Consider the following 20,831-nt stretch of genomic DNA (forward strand, 5'->3'; position numbering starts at 1 on the left):
ACCTCTATTACGTTTATTATTACAATTTCACATTTAATAGGTTTCCTTTTGCTAATTTAACGTACATTGCTATCAAATAAAAAGCTTTGTGTCAAATTTTAAACATTTATTATCCATTTTATTAGCCATTTCATAAACGGTAACTTATATAATTCGACTAGATGACATACGGGAATCGCATATCGTTGTATTGACCTCATTGTGAATCTTGGGCAGATTTAGTTTTGATGGCATGTTTCTCAGTAGCGCAGTGTACGAGGAGCAGAGCGGCGGACACGCGCGCCGTCAGGTCGGCCTGGCTCAGCCCGTGCGCCCACGGCACGCGGCCCCAGCGCTCCAGCTGTGACACGACGCAATTTATCAATTAACCCATTGTCTCAGTTAATCTCGGACCGGTGTTGGTTTATTCTAGAAAATTTATTTGGTAAAACAACTACCTAAACGCACGGCCTAAAATAAAATCACCGCATCTCTTCCCACAGGTGCCGTAAAAGGCGTTTAAAGTATTCGGCCTAGAATGGAGAGCGTTCTCAGAGTATTTCCTATAGAAATATTAATTCGACCACCGAAACACACGCCAAGCATCACCATTATAGTAAAACGGTCCTAAACACGTCATTACGGTTCCTCCCGATCCATTATCGGTGCTTTTAAGTACCTTAAGCACCGGTCACCGTCCTCACCGAAACCGTCGCTTGCAACGAAGGGATTGACGAGTAAATTAACCCATAGACACAGCCCACTGAGCTTCTCGCCGGATTTTCTCAATGGATCGCCTTTCCGATCCGTTGGTAGATTCTGCCAAGCACTGCTCTTGCTAGGGCCAGTGTTAGCAATACTCCCGGTTTGAACCCCGTGAGCTCACCTACACGTCAAGGCGAAGCTGAAATAGCCTCTCAAGGCCATCAGCATATGTAGGAGAAAAAAATAGCAAAACGACTTCAGCATAGGTTGTTAAGGCAGAACTATGTCCTGTAGTGGGTACCTTATATTCGATGAAGATGATGATTTCCCTCATTTATTTTGATCTCATTTATCAAAAAGATTGCAAGGAGTGGATACCAAAGCTAAAAAATGTAAGGATGTGCAGGGATTCGCAATTTTCAAAATTACTAAAATGCTCTAATAAGGAAGCAATAAATCACAAAGATAACCTGATATTCTTCTTCAAGTCTTGCTAACAATACAGCTTCCTCGGGTACAACGCGGCGCTCCATACACGCCAACATTAAGATCGGTGACTTTAATGCCTCGAACCCGAAATTTATTGCTGCCGATAATAAATTAAAATCCGTTATGGTATAGTCTTTTATAACTAACACACTTTATATATACAGTGGTGGTCATATAATTAGAAACACTTCTTATGAATAAAGAAAGTATATCTTCAACGTACAAATGTTCTTAAAAAATACACATTCAATAATAATTTAATAATCATGCAATAATATAGTCACTCAAATAAAAAACTCATTAAATGCATAAAATATAAAACATAATATGTACCTTACTTTTAATTACAAAATGAGTCTTACACGTGTAGCATTTTATTTTCTGTTACTGGCTGCTTAGACGCCTAATTAGAAACATTTAAAAAAAGCATTCATAGCTCGTTCTTTTTTTGGAATTGGAGAATAACATTTCCTTTTTGGCTTTTTCTATCATTTTAGCGGCAATTCAAAATTTAAACTGAATTTGATTTTTGTTCAAAATGGGCATAAATAAAAATTGTGACGCGTCAACTAGACAAATAATTGTTAATTTACATAGGTATAGATAATATGTGCTAATCATAACAGCTAAGCGTTTAAATTGTTCTGTTAAGAAAGTTTTTGTAATTGATCATTATAAAACACCTGGAACTGTTGAAAATATTCTTAAAAAGGCTTGGCCAAGAAAAACCTCTCCAGGAGAAGATACGCTAATTGTTCGTGTTACTAAAAAGTCCCAATTAAAGGCTCCAACCAAATTAAAAAATAAGTTTTGTCGCCTGATGACCCGAGAAACGTTTGGTCAAGATACTGATACGCCGAAGATTAGTGGAAGCTAAATTGTTTGGAAGAAGCTCTCGAAAGGCGCCGCTTCTTACCAAGCAACACCGACAGAAGCGATTATTATTCGCTAAACATATATATTAATTGGACGGTACGGAGAAAAAAAAGTGCTATTTTAAGATGAAATAAAAATAAATATGGTAAATTCCGATGGAAAGCGCGATGTTAGACGTCCTGTAAACAATACTTTTAATTACACAAGGAGTATAGTCAAGCACGGTGGCGGTAACAATATTAAAGTGTAATAATAGTAAAGTGTTTTTCCGGATGTAGAATTGGGCCCGTTCGGAAGATTGAAGGTACAATGGATCAACGGCAATACAAAAATATCTTAAAGCACACAATGATTCCTTACTCGAACGCTCATTTGCCTGTAACTTGGATCTTTCAGCATGATAATGACCCTAAACACACGGTGTCAAACATTTCCTTAGCGAACAGTGTATATCCGATTTGGACTGGCCAGCAAATAGTCCGGATTTAAATCCGAAAGAAAATCTCTGGTATATTGTTAAAAAGAAAGTCTCAAACAAACGTAGCACCAGTCAAAACGAACTATTTGAAGCATTTGTTGAAGCATGGAATTCAATCCCCATAGAAAAATGTATGAAATTGATTGAATCAATGCCACGTCGTTGTAGTGTTGTTATTAAAATTATGGGATACGCCACTAAATATTAATTTTAACTATTGGTTGGCTGTGGATAGTAGCTATTTCGTAAATACCAATACTAATTACTAATACCTAAGAAAATATTTAGAAAATATTGTTTTTTATACTTTTTTGTTGTTGTCTCTAATTAGTTGACCATTATAGTTCATACCTTAAAACTGATTTAAATGTTTGTCCGTAATGTAATATTGAAACTGCACTTGTGTAGTGGGATTTCTATTTTTTTTCTAATAAATGATAAATCTTTGAACATATTGTTTAATTTCAAAATATAAACGATTGTATCTTAGATAATGTCAAGGACCGTTGGTAGTGTTTCTAATTAAACGACCACCACTGTATATACACATCATATGCGAATATATGTATATCGATAATACAGTATTTTCTTCTATAACACGATATATTGGTTCTGCGTTATAAGAAACGCGTGGTAGGAGTATTCTCGGATTAGCGCTCGTGTGCATATGACGCGTTATGTACAAATATAATACAATATATCCAATGTTTTTACTGCAATCAATTTTATTTTATTGTATAACAACATAATTGACGCATTGTGCAAAGTTACGTGAAATTGATTATGAACTGTACAAATCATTATAAGTTTCAGAGTACATTCAGAAATATTAAGTCCTTACATATTATTATGAAATTGGCGTTTTGTATGGGAGGAATATAAACTTTTTTTAAAGTATGCATCGTTGTTATCTATGCACTTTTGCTATCTCATAGGTAATTCATTGATCCCTTTACTAAAAAAACCATGGGGGCGAGAATCAACAAACTCTTTGAAGGCGGTTTGGACTGCCGTATCGGAGTTGAATTTTTTTCCTTGTAAGAAGTTGTCCAAATTGTCGTCGTGGACATCCGGTGCATTCGTATCTAGCGATGCAACGGTGTTCGAATACCGCAGGCGGGTATTTTTCTAATGAAATACGTACTTAACAAATGTTCACCATTGACTTCCACGATGATGGAATAACATCGTGTAATAAAAATCAAACCCGCAAAAATTATAATTTGCGTAATTACTGGTGGTAGGACCTCTTGTGAGTTCGCACTGGTAGGTACCACCATCCCGCCTATTTCTGCCGTGAAGCAGTAATGCGTTTCGGTTTGAAGGGTGGGGCCGTTGTGACTATACTGAGACCTTAGAACTTATATCCCAAGGTGGGTGGCGCATTTCCGCTGTAGATGTCTATGGGTTCCAGTAACCACTTAACATCAGGCGGGCTGTGAGCTCGTCCATCCATCTAAGCAATAAAAACCGGAAAAAATGGTAATCTGTTGGTGCAAGATCCGGGCAGTATAGTGGATGTCGCAGACATTCCAATTGTAGCTCATCTAACTTAGTGGTTGTTTGTTGTGCAGTATGTGGTCTTGCGTTGTCGTGAAGCAGCAGTAGCCTAGAGCGATTGACCAATCTCGGTTGTTTAGCAGCTAGTTCTTCCTTCATGACTTGCAGTTGCTGACAATGGATATCTGCCGTAATCGTTTGGCCAGATTTTAGAAAATTGTAGTGAACTACACCGGCGCTAGTCCACCAAACAGTCACAAGTAACTTTTTCTGAGCCAATTTTCGTTTAGGGTAGGATTTGGCTGGGTCCCCAGGGTTGAGCCACTGCGATGAGCGCTTCCGATTATCGTACAGTATCCACTTTTCATCACAAGTAATGATTCGATTTAAAATCCCTTCATTATTGTGTCGGTTGAGCAAAGCAGTCGACGCGTGTTTGCAAGTTCGATTCACTCAATTCATGAGGTACCCATCGTTCAAGTTTTTTTACCCCATTTTATCACTAACCTCGAAGCTTGCAGCTATCCCTAAAGTGTTTTGTGATGGACCCTCTTCCACCATAGCCTTTAATTCTTCATTTCCACTTTCGTCTCCGGCCACCCACAGGGTTGGTTCTGAAGGTCGAAATTTCTAGAACGAAAACGTTGAATCCGAAAACGTACCGTGCTCTCTTTTGTGACACCAGCGCCATACCCATCAGTGATCCTTCGAGCTGTTTCTGCAACACTGATGCCACGGTAGAACTCGCACTGGTAAATATACCGATATTTCATGTTTTCCATTGTGCGGTATTAAGCGACGCCAAAGAAAAAAATAACGAGCAAAAAACAAATGAATGACTGTTTTCGAAACTAAAATGCATGTATGTACCAGCATAATGAATTTGTAATTCTTAATCAAAGATGAGATATTTCAGATCAAAGTGGTCAGTACGACAAAACGCCAATTTCATATTATAGTTAAGGACATAATATTAAGTGTGAAATCCCCGCGTTATATGGGGAAATACCCGTTTTATACGAGGGATTTCTGTTTACGAATTTTTCCTATATTAGGTTCTGTCGTTAAATAACAACTAAATTAGACTACTTCCTCTCTATATGTCTCAACTGGTTTATTAATAACTAAATATACTACAATATTCGTGGACTTGTATACTCTGATCACATAGCTAATATACGCAGACAGCTTAGTATTCTCTACCCATACAAAGTTTATTGGCGGTTCGTCAAAAAACTCAGGCGTGCGCTGGTGTTTCAAGAAACCTCGAACCTCGAACCTCGTACTCAATACGGCACTGCGCCATCCGGCGGGTCTTCCATATCAACTGTTCGGCTAGCTAGCACTTTTAATGCTAATAGCAAAATTTGTTTTTATGTTCGTATTACATACGAACTGCACTGCAATGTACGTTACATTGCGTGCAGTACAAAAAAGGTTAGCGTAATAAATAAGTAGAAACACGCGAGAACAGACAATAACATTCCAAAATCGCTATAAAAAATTCCCATCTATCTTCTTTTTTACAAACGGCTACGATACTGGGAGCAAAGGTTTACCTGTCAGTGCTGCGAAATCATATGATAGAAAATGACGAGCTAACACAGCTCTAGTTTCTGTGAAGACCGGCGGTGGCTGTATACTATTCGCTAGTTCCTGTTTGACATTAAATGTCTTTTGAAACCAGTCCAATATTGGTGTCCATTTTCTTTCTTGAAGATCCCTCAATTCTTCTTCATCCTAAATTTATGGAAGAAAAATAATTAGTATAAAAATCATAACCTTTTTTCTTAGGTCGACAGATAGAGCGCACAACAATTAGCAATAGTTGTAGTAAGCAATGCATATATTTTGTTCATGGAACATAATTATTATGTTATTAAGTGTTACACTTATTAAGTGCTAAAATTCACTTCTTAACACACTTCTGTTAGTTCCGCTTGTATCTGTATAAGCAAAGGAATCTTTTAAAGAAATTATCACTAATTCTTATTTCGCCCACTTATTTAATCCTGCTTTTTTAGTTTTCCAACTATATAATAGTATATTGTTGTGATTCAGCTGGATGTTAAATTTTTTTTTTATAAATGTTACTAAACGGTTTGCACACGCTGACAAAGGACATTTCAATTTTGCCACCCGCCTTGAGAAACAAGGTCATTGTCTCAATTTTATAACAGCTGCCCAATTCTTCAAACCAGAAATATAATAAGCGTTTTGTGGCAGCAATATACAAAGGGCTTACAATATGGTTTATTAGTAGTAATAGCTGAGCTCTGAAAATACAAACCTCAGAATAAAATAAAAGTGTGTCTGTAGGATAATATTCCAAAAGGTAATTGACAATGTCATGTGATGTCAATTTTCCGGGATTGTCCAGAGCAGTATTACACAATGCGGTCTGTAAGTAAAAAAATATATTATTTACTTTAAATTACCTTAGTCCTTGATTTATATTAATTATGTTTGGGTCATTTTAAAATTATAACACAGAAATGAAAAAAAATACAAGAAATTGTATTTTTATATTTTTGTATCAATTTTCCCAGTGTAATTTTTTGGTGTTGAATTGAACATATGGTTGATACTATTTTAGTGCATGCATGATTTGTTTTAATTTTAATTACAGAAGATTATTTTAATAACATTTACTAAAAATTTTCTATAAAACCTATTTCTTTAAACTTCGATCATCAATAGTAACTAGATAAAGGGACACGTACAAAATTAAAGCAAAAGCTGTCCGCGTGAATATACACCTATAGCTACATTCGTTTACTAACAAACGGAGAAAAAAGTTTTGAAACAGTTTTAAGTTCAAACTAATTACAACTATGGTACTTTGTAATAAAGTCACAAATCTCCAAAACATTATCTAATACTTACGATCATTCGTCACATAAAATGAGCAAAGTAATAAATTAATCCTGTCACTTACAAATAAAAAAACATATGTTAAACAACTTTTAATGTTAAATCAACCTTAAGTGGCAACAAATAAAGTACTTTTTCCCATTATTGCTCTGAAAACTAACATCGTTTTGTTTTATTTATTTTTGCTTCTTGAAGTTTTGAATTTTGTTTACTACAGGAGGTAAGGGAGTCGCGTTGAACACTAAAATAATTTATTAATGAATAAAAGCAAAAGTTTAGTTGTTTACTTTTTATGTTTTGGAAATTTATGTTTGTTAGTATCTATACATTATTTATTATTTTATTAGCGTTGCGTTTTTGTGTAATATATATTTTTATAGTATATATTTAAGTTTTCGCGACCAGTGCACATAATAAAACAACGTTTAAACGGTTTCAAGCGCGGTATTTTTATTACAATGTTTCGGCCACGTTTCAGTAGCTGTGAGCACGGAAGACAAAGATGTCCAGTGTCAATGAGCGGAGATCTTAGCTGGCTTATAAAAATCATCTCTTGTTTCTCTGGCGACAATCGAGATCCATTCTGCACACGTGATTGCTAGGAAAGCTAAAATAAAAAAGGAAAGCTAAGTATCTAATGAGAGTCCAAAAAACAGACACAAAAGCAGCATTAACCAATTTTAACCAACTAATTTTGAAGTACATCTAACAAATTTTAAAAAAATATTAAAACACAAATCTACTCCGTGCGTTTACTGTTCTGTTAAACAAACGTTTGTCCATGTGTTGGCCGAGCCTTGGCCAACATTTGTAGCGGTGGCTAAAAATCGGTAATTTTGTTCAAAATTTAATATTATTTATTAGTTTAAAGCCTAAAATATAGTTTATACTTCATGTACTTACCGAAAGTAAGATACTTCAGCCGTTAAATTGCTTTTTCGGGCATTATTTTTGCAACTTTTGAATACACACTGCGGCATTGTGAGACGGGTTGACATTGGCTGTGTTTGAAGTGAACTAAACAAAATAACAGCTCACATTTCAAGTGAGCTGTTATTTGACGAGACGGATTTTCTGCACCGACCCTGTATCTAGTTACTATTGTTGATCGAAGTCTTTAAATTTAATCTATGGATAGATTTCGAAAATGGCATTTCTTAGAACTACTCAATTGATTTCTATGTTATATATTTTCAAGGAAATAAAATTTCCATTGATAATTCAATTGATGACACATTTTATTATTTGAAAAGCCCATATTTGACCAATTATTTCATATTTGCCTGTATGACCATCATGCAAAAAGTAACATATTATAGTCTACTAGCTGACCCGGCAAACGTTGTGTTGCCTTAAATAAGATTTCTAGGGAAATTCTACTGTAGAAAAAAAACATCATTTAACAACATAATACCTCATTATAAACAAAAAAAAATATCCAAAAAATAAAAATAAATGTTTGGGGTGGACAACCCTTTTCACTTAGGGGTATGAAAAATAGATAGTAGCCGATTCTCAGACCTACTGAACATACTATTGATACACAAATAAAACCAAAAAAACATGGCTGAAAAATGTATAGTATTGTATAGCTCTCAAATTATATATTAAGTGTATAATCTATGATGTATAAGTGAGTAAGTAAGACAGGAGACCGGCTTCGTCCTCATCCCTACTACGTGATGTTTGCTGGATGAGTGGTGACACCTGGCGGGGATAGGTGATCAATTGATAGTTGATCAGTAGTCGACCGGCGAGGGCGGGAGATCATAGAGGGATGAAAAATTGAGAGTAACATCAGATTTTTAATTTAAATTCATGACGAAATAAAAATAAAAATGAAAATCTTGCCACAAAAATTAAAGTTTATAATTAACAAATAAAAAATAGGGGTTGATCATAGAGGGATGAAAAATTGAGAGTAACATCAGATTTTTTATTTTAATTCATGACGAAATAAAACTAAAAATGAAAATCTTGCCACAAAAATTAAAGTTTATAATTAAAAAATAAAAAATAGGGGTTGATCATAGAGGGGTGAAAATTTCAGAGTAATATGAATTTTTTTATTCTACGTCATGACAAAATAAAAACAAAATTCTCGCAAAAAATTAAAAAATTTTAATTAGCAAATATAAAATAAGGGTTGATCGTAGAGGGGTGAAAATTTAGGGTTGTATGTATTTTTGTATGCTGTATCATAAAAAAATAGAAATTAAAAATTTTGTCTAAAAAATTAAATAAAAAAATTTGGGGTGGACTACCCCTAACATTTAGGGGGATGAAAAATAGATGTTGGCCGATTCTCATAGATACCGGATAAGCACAAAAAATTTCATCAAAATCGGTCAAGCCGTTTCGGAGGAGTATGGCAACGAAAACTGTGACACGAGAATTTTATATATTAGATTGGATATGCTTATAAATCAATTTGCCAGATATTAAACAGTGCGTTTCCAGAAATCTTTTTTGCCACATACCATCCGGCTTTTGAATAAGCTCCCCTCCACAGTATTTCCTGAGCTTTTTCACCGAGAATCCAATGTTTTTCTTCAAACGAGGCTTGTGGAGAGTACTTATAGGTAGGCAGTGTCTTAGCTCTGCCCCTGGCATTTCTGAAGTCCATGGACGACCGTAACCAATCACCATCAGGTGGGCCATATGCTCGACCACCTACAAGGGCAATAAAAAAAAACATTTCAAAATGCATTTTTAAGCATTGACAAGAATCAGCAATAAATTTGACTAATAATTTTACTACAGATATGCGCATTGCAAAATTCACAAAAAAGTATCATTAGATTCAACTTAAGAATCGATGTTTTATAAGTATCACTAACAATGACAGTTGAACTTATTTATTACAATAAATAACCAATAAGGAGAATTGCCATTTCAGGACTTATACTAAATTAGAATTTAACATAACACAAGACACTGCTGATTCATAATTTTTTATTTATAACGTTTGACGGAAGTGTTTCAATTAAATTAAATAGAATACAACAACTTTTATTTAATAACGATGTATAGAGTTATTTAATACAAATTTTGTATAGGTATTTAATTACTCTGCCATGTCCTATTAACTATAGTTAATCAATTTCGCTCTTACCAAATGCATGGTGGCTTGTGAAATTGTTTCATTTTGTGAATCCCATTCTACAGCAACAGCACGAGCAAGAGGTTCATTCCCAACGGTTAATACATTCCCATTTGGTGTTTTTAGACGTCGATGATCCAAAGTCACTTCCCATTTGTTGTCATTCTGAATCACAGCTGTCCCCCTATAAAATCTTTTACGTGTAGCTGCAATATTATAATCTAAATTTTATCAAATATTTGGTGAGGTTAACTCAGAAACATGGGCATCTTTCAGGTTAGATTTTTATTATTGTCAATTAAGTAAATCGGCGAAAGACGTATTTGGTCTCTATTGCCCATGGATATCAACATTTCTTTAAATTAAACTAATTGTAGTGAAGCGATGGGACGTTAGAAACAGAACTCACCATATGGACGATATATACTGCATAGGGTACATCGTGTTTTCAGTAAAGTTGAAATACCAGATGCCAGAGTAAATATTCTCATTATTATAACTAGTGTTTACAATCACAACTGTAGTTTAACGTAGCGTTCGTAGGTACAGGTATTCATTAAATTGAAAATACAATTATTCTCTATTTGCAATGTGAATGTATGTTGAATGAAACCGAAGATCTATAATAGTTAAAAAGTAGTTTATGATAAAATATAAATCTCAAGGTACCTAATAAATTTAATGTAAAATTTGTAAAAACACTGATCGACAGAAGTAGGTTTTTTTTTTGGAGTTTATGGCCTTGTACTCTAGACCTTTAGGCCGAACAGAAGTAGGTAAGTGTAGGTAAAAAGTGGTTATTTACCGATAATTCCACCTCCAACTGCTTGTTTCATTTTTCCACATTTATGCTCTTTCGTAAATACTAAACAGTTAATTAACCACCATTATTACTCATTTAAACCGGAAGAAACAAGAAAATAACAGAGCAAAACAAATCACGCAACTTCACTCTGCGTTCGTCCCACGGTACCCTCGGTATTACAAAAAAAAGTAATTAACAAAAATCACTTTGTAAAAATGTGTAAGGTACCTATTAAATTGGTCCATGTTATACATGCAATGTTTTATTTCAATCCGACGCTTTAAAGAAGGTGAAAATCACGTTAAAAAATTTCGTTACAAAGATACACAGAAAAATATACCATTAAAAGTTGATTAATAATGAAAAGGAACAGAATATAATGATTTGGAATTAATTGGTAGATATTTAATGATATGAAATGAAATAAACTCTCAGTCAAATGGTAGATAGTTACTGAGAGCCCAATGGATTTTCCGGTAGCAGACAAGTCCAACGATTGTTTCATTAACCGAGATATTTGAACTTGCATCAATTCTAAACTATTATAAACCACTTTGATTGTGTGTTTAAACCTGAAACATAAAATAAAAAAATGTAAACATTTCACACAACTTGGCTCTTTGCGCTCCTATTCGAAACTAGAGTAGATACTTTATAGAAGATGACAGCTTACTTTTTGTATTCTCTCTTTTGTTTTGTATGATTGTAATAAAGTAATAAATATGTTAGTGTAGTTACTACTGGAACTACGTTAGCTTATATGATGTAGGCAATTCTAAATACTATTCTAGCTTCTAGCCACTGATTACAATAAGTAAATAATGATTACTTAACTATCAATATTATAATCGCACTAAAGAATGAGAAAAGGATTTTTCCTGAGACGAAGAAAGCTTAATAGCCACCTTCGTCGATGTCTGCTTCGACTGTGTTTGTGCAGCACCCTGATTTTTTTCAAATTTGAGCCTCCATCACTGTATTTCAAAGTCCAGACTAATGATATGAAATAATATTAGGAACTATTAAGTAAATGTAATTATGTAAACTTCTTACTTGAAACTATCAGTCATAAGTTAGGTAGGTAATTGGTAAAGTAGTCTATTACATTTCATCCCATATCATCTCATCTCATTTCCTTTCATAATATCCTATTTCATATAAGAGTTCATTAAAATTAAAATTGACCTAAAGGTCTTAGTTACCAAGTCATAAAATCCCTTAAAAAACTAAGTAGGTAGGTAGTCTATATTGTTCGTGATTGTTGTACCTACTTGTGATTCGATTGAAGATTAATTTGTTTTGAAAAACTAAAGATAGTTTAGCTAATCAAATAATTTGTTTTCCAATAGTGATTATATTTAGCGACGATGTCTTCTATGGATTTTGGTTTTTGAAAATAACCGTTGTGTTTCTGCATTCTAAAAAGTGAAGTGACGCGAGCCATTGTGTAAACCCATCAACAAGTTTGTGGATAATTAATACTAGTACTGCAACTTCTAAAACCATCCTTTTCTCCTTTTTTGTGATGTTCCCGCATTTCATCCGCGCGGAAGAAGAACAGAAGTCGAATTTGATACCGAGTGTGAACCTTTTACACTCAAAGAGAAAAGGAATATTCATACACCCCACGGCTATGTACAGAAATAATTTATGGTGTAGTATAAATATAAATGCACCGATAATAACGAGCCTGTTGATCGGATAATTTGAACAGAATAAAATCAGAGAAAATGAAACTATTGGAAAGTGGTCGTTTGGAAGCATTAAGCAGAGCTCTGTCTATTCTGAATGGCGACAGTGCTGTACAAGGCCGCGTTGAAAGCTACAGCTGCAAAATGGCTGGCAGTGAGAAAGCTTTCTATAAGAAGTTTACTGCTGATGGAGAAACTACTCATAGTCTTCAAGCATTGTCTCCCCCTGAGAGTGTTACTTATAGGTAATCACATGATTACCCTGCAGTTACTTAAAAAAATGCAAGACAATACAGTATTTATGTACTGCACATACTGTAAATTGTTATCGTAGGAACATATAGCTATATTATTTACTTTTAACACTGTCCTAAATTACTTTCTTACCTTAGATAATAGCAGTGGGATTTATTAACTACTTTACACCAAATGGTTCTGGCATTTGATGTAAAGTAATTAATAAAAATCTTAAAACATTAAGATGAAGCCTCAATTGCATTAGACAACCTTACTTTATACTTAGAACCAGAGAGAGTCTGGACAGTGTTCTCCTGTGACATATAACTAGGCCTATATAATATAGAAATTTTACCTTCCAATAAAATTTGTATTATGTTTCCTAAGACGTCCGAAGTCCATTATGAGAGTACATCGTATGATTTCCACTGCAGGTCGCTAAATTTGACTACTTCCGTTTCCTAAGTCCCATCTACAGCGCCCTCTATAACGTCTGGAACCGAACCAACAAGCAAAGACAAGCCGCCATATTTGTCATTGTTCGGCTCATAATGATGGATGTAGCCCCAGGAAGACATTATCTGGACTTCGGACGTCTTAGGAAACATAATACAAATTTTATTGGAAGGTAAAATTTCTATATTATGTGTTCCGTTTGACGTCCGAAGTCCATTATGAGAGACTGTTTGTTATCTCCTGGTGGCTTGTATTTGAAATAAAATAAGATTTATTTAAAAAGCAACAATGTGACTTATTGTGTTTAATTACGCAAAGCTTAAATTAAGCACGTAATTTAAATTAATTGAAGGTAACCGTATAATATTACCCACTGAATTCAAATCGACCTAATAAGATTTAGGACGAAAATACTGAGAAAGATTTCTCAGAATTTATATCAGTGTTTGATGCATTAATAATAAGTTTTTGATAGAACTTTCTAAAAGTATGTCAGTTATCTTTAGCTGAAATATCATTAATTTGGTAATTTCCTACCCAGTTTAAAGTTTTCACCACCGCTCTACAGCTTCCAACTGAGGCCTGAATACCTGAGTCTCCTAAAAGACTTTTTACCCAACTACTAATCCTCGCTGCAGTAGCTGGCTTAGTGGAGCCTTTAGTTGCTAAGAATAGATTAAATATTCCCACTGGTTTGCTGTGTCATATTCACTAGATTGCGTAGCCAGTATACTGCATCGATGATCAATTGGTCAGGAGCAGCCACGAATGTCCAACTGGACTGTTGGTGTGAAGATCAATTAGTTTTCGACCCAAATATCAGTAATTTAGAAGGTGCAGGCTTTGTCAAGGAAATAGATTTCAGTATGTTTCACTGTCGGGCTCGAAGCTATTTTTTATATCCGATAGAGTTTCACAAACGGACGCTATATAACAGACTTATAAACTAGAATGGTCCGGTAGGAGAGACCATGAGATAAATACAGATAACAGAGAAATCTAGCTACATTTTCTAATTCGGGTACACGAGAATTAATACATTTTCTTGACAAAACCTTACCCCTTATTCCAAATAGGGGCGTATGTTCTTATCGTAGACTCTCTCCTGCCAATGTCCATGTCCCTGTCAGCGTGTCCCACCCAAAATGAACCAAGCTTCCAGGTGTAGAATGCTGACAGCCTGGCGGTAGCATTGTCAGTGTCCACCAGACTGATGTTCAGATCTCTGAGCTTCTTGAGTCGCTTGAGGGCAGGTGATTTCAGGTCTGGCCTCCACAGGGGCTTCTTGCACTTGGGTACCACTAGTATGTACCGACCTGAGGTTGAGTTGAGGTGGTCCAGCACTCTGGATATCAGACCGAGCGGCGGAAACGGCCATGCTAGTCAGTAATGCCAAGATCTGCTGAACGCGTTGTAGAGGCAGGCGTTCGAGTTTTGCTTTGATGGGTGGACGAGCTCACAGCTCACCTGGTATTAAGTGGTCACTGGAGCCCATAGACGTCAAGAACGTAAATGCGCCACCCACCTTGAGATATAAGATCTAAGGTCTCAAGTATAGTTACAACGGCTGCCCCACCCTTCAAACCGAGACGCACCACTGCTTCAGGGCAAAATACCTACTCGCGCGGACTCACAAGAGGTAAACAGTTTTTTTTTTTTTTTTTTTTTTATCCATGAGCGGTCCGAGACGCGAACAAGTTCCCCACAGGCTGAATAGCCTAGTAGTTGCTTTTTCTGTGAGATACCACTCCAAGCCGCCGCGATTGCGTAAGAGGTGATCGGCTTCAGTATTGTACAGTCCCGGTAGGTGGTGAGGGAGAAGTACAACTTTGAGGTGGTCTATTAAGTTAAGCAATTTTCCAGTCAGATCTAGCAATTATCGTGACCGGGTTCCTCCCTCGTTCTTTATGTAGGAAAATTCTGTTCTGTTGTTTACAAGGGCTCCCCACTGAATGTCCGACGCGTCGATGATGACGTGGTTCGTGGCCATTCTCTGTGGATGAATTGGTGTGCTCTGATTGACTTTCTCTAACCACCAATCCAGCTCTGTACGTACCTCGTCCGAATACTGCTTTGGTAAATGAGGATACCTCCTGAGCTTGTTGCTGTGGTACTGCAAGGACTCGGCAAAGCAACTTTCCCCGGTGGGTGATGAAAGTCGCAAAGTTGAGATATCCTAAGAGGCTTTGCGCCTGCTTTAGGTTCCAACCGCCGGCAGTAAGTCGCACGAGCAAATTCTTGGGCAGGGACTTTGTCTTGGATTTGGTGTCCCATACGATTCCCAGAAAGTCTATCAAGCTCGTCAGTGTCATAACCGGTTGCTTAGATGGGTGGACGAGTTTACAGCTTACCTGGTGTTAAGTGGTTACTGGAGGCCATAGACATCTACAGCGTAAATGCCGCCACCCACCTTGAGATATGAGTTCTAAGGTTTCAGTATAGTTACTTGAGATTTCAACAAGCATACGGCCCACCTGAAGGTGAATAGTTACAGTCGCCGATGGACTTCAGCAACGCCAGGGGCAGAGCCAAGCCGCTGCCTACTGCTTAATTCTCTCCACAAGCCTCGTTTGAAGAAGGACATGTCATAGCGCTCGGGAAACACCGCGGAGGGAGCTCATTCCATAGCCAGCTGGTACGTGGCAAAAAAGACCTCTGGAAACGCACTGTCAATGAACGCAGCGGTTCCAGATAATATGGATAAGCTTTGCTCCGATGGCGGGAGATGTTCTGCCCTGGTGTACAAGCACATAACCACTAGTCGCAGACCCTTCTGGCGAAGTATTTCGGCTATTTAGTTTGTCACTGAAGCAAAAATCCGCGGTGGTGCAGCTAAGCCGAATGGCAGACATATCATCTGAAGTAGACGACCCTGATAACTGATCCCGAGAAACGTCATTGATAGATGATAATAGGCCTGGCTCATATCCAATTTGACATTCCAATCTGTTATAAAACTTAGGAACTCGATGGTGGAAAAGGTGAAAAAGACTGTTTCATGTACTTGTTCAATGCCTTGAGGTTGAAAATTGTTCGATTTTTTATTGGTCTTGGGAAGTATGAAAAGAAGAAATCTGAAAGATGGTGTCGGGGGTGCGGGTTCTAAAGCTCTATTGAATTAAATTTTGGATTTTGATTGACATAAAGTTATTATTAATTTCAATATTACGTTTGGTGGATCGAGTCCAGGTGTTTCGATATAGCCTTAGACATCCGCCTGAAAATGCTGTTGAGTAATTTATTTTTATTTCCTGATTTTCGTTCCACTTTGTACTTGTTCCCCCCTCCCCGTTTTTCTTGCTGAGGAATTATTTGGATAGCATCGCTCAGAATATCTGTTTTCGGCCTCTTTAGATGTATTGGAATGTGGCCTACCTCGACATGGCTTTGCATTGGCAGTACAAGCCGAGGGTTCCGGCGATGCGGGCCGGATGCGAGTAGCAGACGGTGCCGCTTTTGTAATTTATCAATACCACCAATTTTCTGTATATATGCCAATAATAAGTTGGGGTTAAACATAATCACAAGAAGAAGATATTTTCTCTATATCTTCCCTGATATATCTATCCTTTAATTTCTTTATGAGGTATCTACGACGCTATCGTATAACCTCGGCTCGCTTAACGAAAATTATTTGAAGGATATCGTTAGAAACTTTTATAGGCGAAATCGTTACCGAATAGCGGTTTAAACTTTTCGTAAAAGGCGGAAGTATTAAGCTGAACATTCTCTGAATTTGACCCGTCGGCAAGGTTTTGTATGGCAGCATAACGCATTCGTTCTGTGCCAAAAGAGCATTAGATAACGCAGGAAAACATTTTTTTTTTTTTTTTTTTTTGAACCTCCGAATACTGCACCGCATCCCAAGTCGGCTAGTCAAATCTTTGCATATCTGGTTCTTTTATAGAAATGCTCAAATTTCAAAACCTACCCGCTTCTGGTAACGGACGGTCTGGTGGCAGACGTAAAAACTATTCGTCGTTGTCTAATTTCGATTGGAAGTTGAAACCAGATAAGACATTATTATTATAAGATGTTGGTATTTGTAAGTATAAAGGCGGGACCACTGGTGCACGACCAGCAATAGCATGATTCGAAGTTAAAATAATATTCACATGACTCACCCATTATTGCGACAGTAAGTCAAACCTTTTATTCAGATCTCGCGACCAGTCACTTTTTCGAAGTTTTCTTGCTGGTCCCTAGTCTTTATTTTCCGACGAACCCGAAGAAATATCCGAAGAAATCGAAGAACTATCCTCACTTAAATTTTACTTTGAAAGGCGCGATAACCTCGTCACTCATTGTAGAGCCTTGGAGGTTTCACGAAACGGAAGATAATCATAACACTTGTTTGAAACAAACTTTCTACTTCAAATCTCGAAAGTTGCTTATAACATTTTAAATTACTAACTTCTTAAAACAGTAACGACCGCACGTGGGAAAAAACGACGCAACAATGACAAATATGGCGGCTTGTCTTTGCTTGTTGGTTCGGTTCCAGACGTTATAGAGGGCGCTGTAGATGGGACTTAGGAAACGGAAGTAGTCAAATTTAGCGACCTGCAGTGGAAATCATACGATGTACTCTCATAATGGACTTCGGACGTCAAACGGAACACATAATAATCTACGTATAAAATATATATTTTCAAAAGTCCACCCAATTTGATGACAATATTCTAACTATAAATATTATTATTAATAATGTTATTGGTTTAATTGACAATGACATACAGTTTTCTGTGATTATGAAAAACATTCAAAATGTTGGAAATAATGGAAGGACAATAAAAATCCTGAGATTAAACCCTAAAACTAGTTTTGATTGTGTATGAATTGCAAAAACTGAAAAGAACATTGATCATTAATACTCATATTGAAATATTATTTTAGCCGGAGCTTGTCTGGTGACGAAGATGGTGTGTTATGCGACACCATTTCAAGGAAAACATTGTTTTATCTCATTGCTACATTGAATGCTGCTTTTCCAGACTATGATTTCTCCATGGCAAAGGTACAGTAATATTAATATGTAGCAATAGAATTTAGGAATAAGCAACAAAAAAAAAAAAAAAAACAAATTGTAATAATGATGTTCATATGTCATTAACATTTTTATTACCTTTTACAGAGCAGTGAGTTCAGTGCTGAACCATCATTGAATTGGGTGCAAAGTGCAGTTGATGCTGCCTTATCTGCAGTAGGTGGTGTGCGTTGGCGCCAACTGCGTCCAGTCTTGTGGGCTGCTGTTGATGAAGAAGTGCTCCTACCAGAATGTCGTATCTACAGCTATAATCCAGACCTAGCTACTGATCCATTTGGTGAACCTGGATGTCTTTGGGCTTACAACTTCTTTTTCTACAATAAGAAGTTGAAAAGGATTGTTTTTCTCACTTTCAGAGCTATAAGGTGTGTTTAATACATTACATCCTGATTTGTGTTACAATTAGTCATCATTTCTAAGAAGATTTTATACATTACTAGTAAAACCAGACTTTCGATTGGATGTGACTGTCATTTCTCAATAAAATTTACTGTTTCATACCTTTCACAACTCCTATTGGAAGTTATGTATATTCTTGTAATGTAAAATTTCGAAACAACTAATATAATTATGTGTACTACTAATTTTAGTAAAATCAGTCCAACCATTTTGGAGTTTAAGTACACTGAACCTAAATGCATATTAATGTATAAAATGATATAATAATGTTTTACAACAAAATAAATAAATAATTTTTTTACTATTAAAAAACTTATAGTATCTTATGTGTCTGCCAACAAATCTGAATATACACTACTTACGTTTTACTATCATAAAATACTATAATAATCTTATTATTTGCAGCCCTGTTTGTGCAGCCGACTCTGGTGTTGATTTTGCCATGGATGAAGATGAAGATTACAACTGATAAACTCTTGTTTTTAATAAATGAAAGTGTTTTTCCGTTATGGATAATCCATTACTAGGTACATAGAGTACATAGATTTTATGTGAACTACTATTATATACAGTTGGAAAGAATATTTATTTATGGAAAAAAGCAATAGATACTTTTTTAATGTTTAAGACATAAGATTCACACAACAATATAGATCAAAATATTTAAGTATGTACAATTCCTATTTGTGAATTCAGGAAAAGCATAAAGTAATTGTGTGTTTGTAGTCTTAACATTTACTTGATGTTCAGTAATTACAGTATTATAGTATCTTACATTTGATAAAATAATAATTTTGAAAATGACCAAAATTTAAAATATTCTGGAATTGAAGAATGAAAAGATGCAGATGAAAAGATGAAAAAATTAATACCTTGGTTATATAAATTTGACTTTATTATGTCTAAATAATTATTTTATCATTTTGACTCTTCATATTGTGCACTCAGTCAAAGAGCAACCAGCAAATTAACTTTGTCTAATAAATTCATATGCAAGCGAACACATTGGACTTGCACATATATTATACACACACCTATTATATTCTATTACAGTTTAATCATATGAGAATGGGTTGCAATCGACCCACCGACAGCATTGAGAGCAGTAAAATTTAATGAATTATATAACTTTCTTCGACTTTTATGTTAACAAGTGTGTTCCAATTATTATTCTGTTCAATGATAGTCCTTTGTGTCCTTTGTTCATTTAAACAAAGTAATTAATAATTACATTAATTGAACAGATACTTTCTTATTCGCTAATAAAATTATTGGATAAGTTGATTACCTTCTTTATTTTTGTTATTTTAGATTTAATTATATATATTTAGATATTGGCATAATTACTATCAACAAATAAAAAAATAAAGAACTATAATTTAAATATCTTAAAATGACCAGCATTCATTATTTTATATAATAATACTAAGACATGTTTTGATTTAAAAGAAATATATTAAATAATTATTGATATAAACATTACAGCTACCCATAATAGAATTTAATATAAACTAAAAGATTTATACATATTTACTTTTTTTTAATTAATACTTTCTCTAAAATGTTTTGTAGATATTAATTTTTACTATTTTTGCTAAGTTAAAACAATAACACAGTCGATAGTGTATGTACGCAGTATGATAGCCACGTCTGTCGTCTCTAGTTCTTTAAAGAAAACGTTTTGCAAGTAACTGGTTATTACATTTTTCACATTTTTGTTGCGTTTTATCTAGTATTCTCTATCCATTAATGAATATTTCGGATGATACATACATTAATATCTTTGTTAATTCGATAAAAATGTTGAAATTATATAACTGATGTCGTGGAACCTTAAGATACAAAAAAATATAGTATAATTTGCAAATTTTCATAGCTCGATAGTTTGTAAATTACTAATTCAGTGAAATTTCATGTTCTATGAGCTTAAAACGGTTCTAATATTTCTTTTTTAATATAATTAGTTAATTCTTAGCATATTTTGGACATATCTGTAACACTAAAATAATTATTAAAAATTATATAAAAATTTTCAGTTTTTTCTATTTTCAAATTCCTCATCTCCAACAAAATTCAGTCTTTTCGAACATTTATTTTATTAGGTTTTTACCTACAAAATTGCCGTTTAGTGTACAGAAAGTTAGTCATTTTTTATTTCTATCAATTCAATATGCGCCTAGCTTATTAATGTA

General features: G+C 35.1%; 2 protein-coding genes across 5 annotated transcripts; one reads left to right on the forward strand and one right to left on the reverse strand.

Annotated features, from left to right (window-relative positions):
- Positions 1–85: 85 nt before the first annotated feature.
- Positions 86–13,547, reverse strand: l(2)k14505 (ATP synthase mitochondrial F1 complex assembly factor 2 homolog l(2)k14505). 4 transcript variants are annotated; one of them, XM_089740364.1, is made up of 8 exons: positions 13,093–13,547; positions 10,810–11,381; positions 10,414–10,624; positions 10,017–10,210; positions 6,318–6,428; positions 5,587–5,767; positions 1,155–1,270; positions 86–340 (listed from the first exon to the last, which is right to left on the reverse strand). In XM_089740364.1, the coding sequence occupies exons 3-8, from the start codon at positions 10,493–10,495 to the stop codon at positions 197–199; spliced, it is 828 nt and encodes a 275-aa protein (XP_089596490.1). In that variant the 5' UTR covers positions 10,496–10,624; positions 10,810–11,381; positions 13,093–13,547; the 3' UTR covers positions 86–196. The 4 variants fall into 4 exon arrangements, with proteins under 4 accessions (XP_089596490.1, XP_089596491.1, XP_089596492.1 ...); XM_089740365.1 differs by lacking the exons at positions 10,414–10,624; positions 13,093–13,547 and having other exon boundaries at positions 10,810–10,957; XM_089740366.1 differs by lacking the exons at positions 10,414–10,624; positions 13,093–13,547 and having other exon boundaries at positions 10,017–10,188; positions 10,810–10,953.
- Positions 12,057–20,668, forward strand: Maf1 (repressor of RNA polymerase III transcription Maf1). Its single transcript, XM_028178394.2, has 4 exons — positions 12,057–12,745; positions 18,090–18,210; positions 18,328–18,605; positions 19,045–20,668. The coding sequence occupies exons 1-4, from the start codon at positions 12,540–12,542 to the stop codon at positions 19,106–19,108; spliced, it is 669 nt and encodes a 222-aa protein (XP_028034195.1). The 5' UTR covers positions 12,057–12,539; the 3' UTR covers positions 19,109–20,668.
- The last annotated feature ends 163 nt before the right edge of the window (positions 20,669–20,831 follow it).

This window comes from Bombyx mandarina, chromosome 04 (genome assembly GCF_030267445.1).
Source record: "Bombyx mandarina strain Sakado chromosome 04, ASM3026744v2".
In the NCBI taxonomy this organism is placed as follows: Eukaryota; Metazoa; Arthropoda; class Insecta; order Lepidoptera; family Bombycidae; genus Bombyx; species Bombyx mandarina.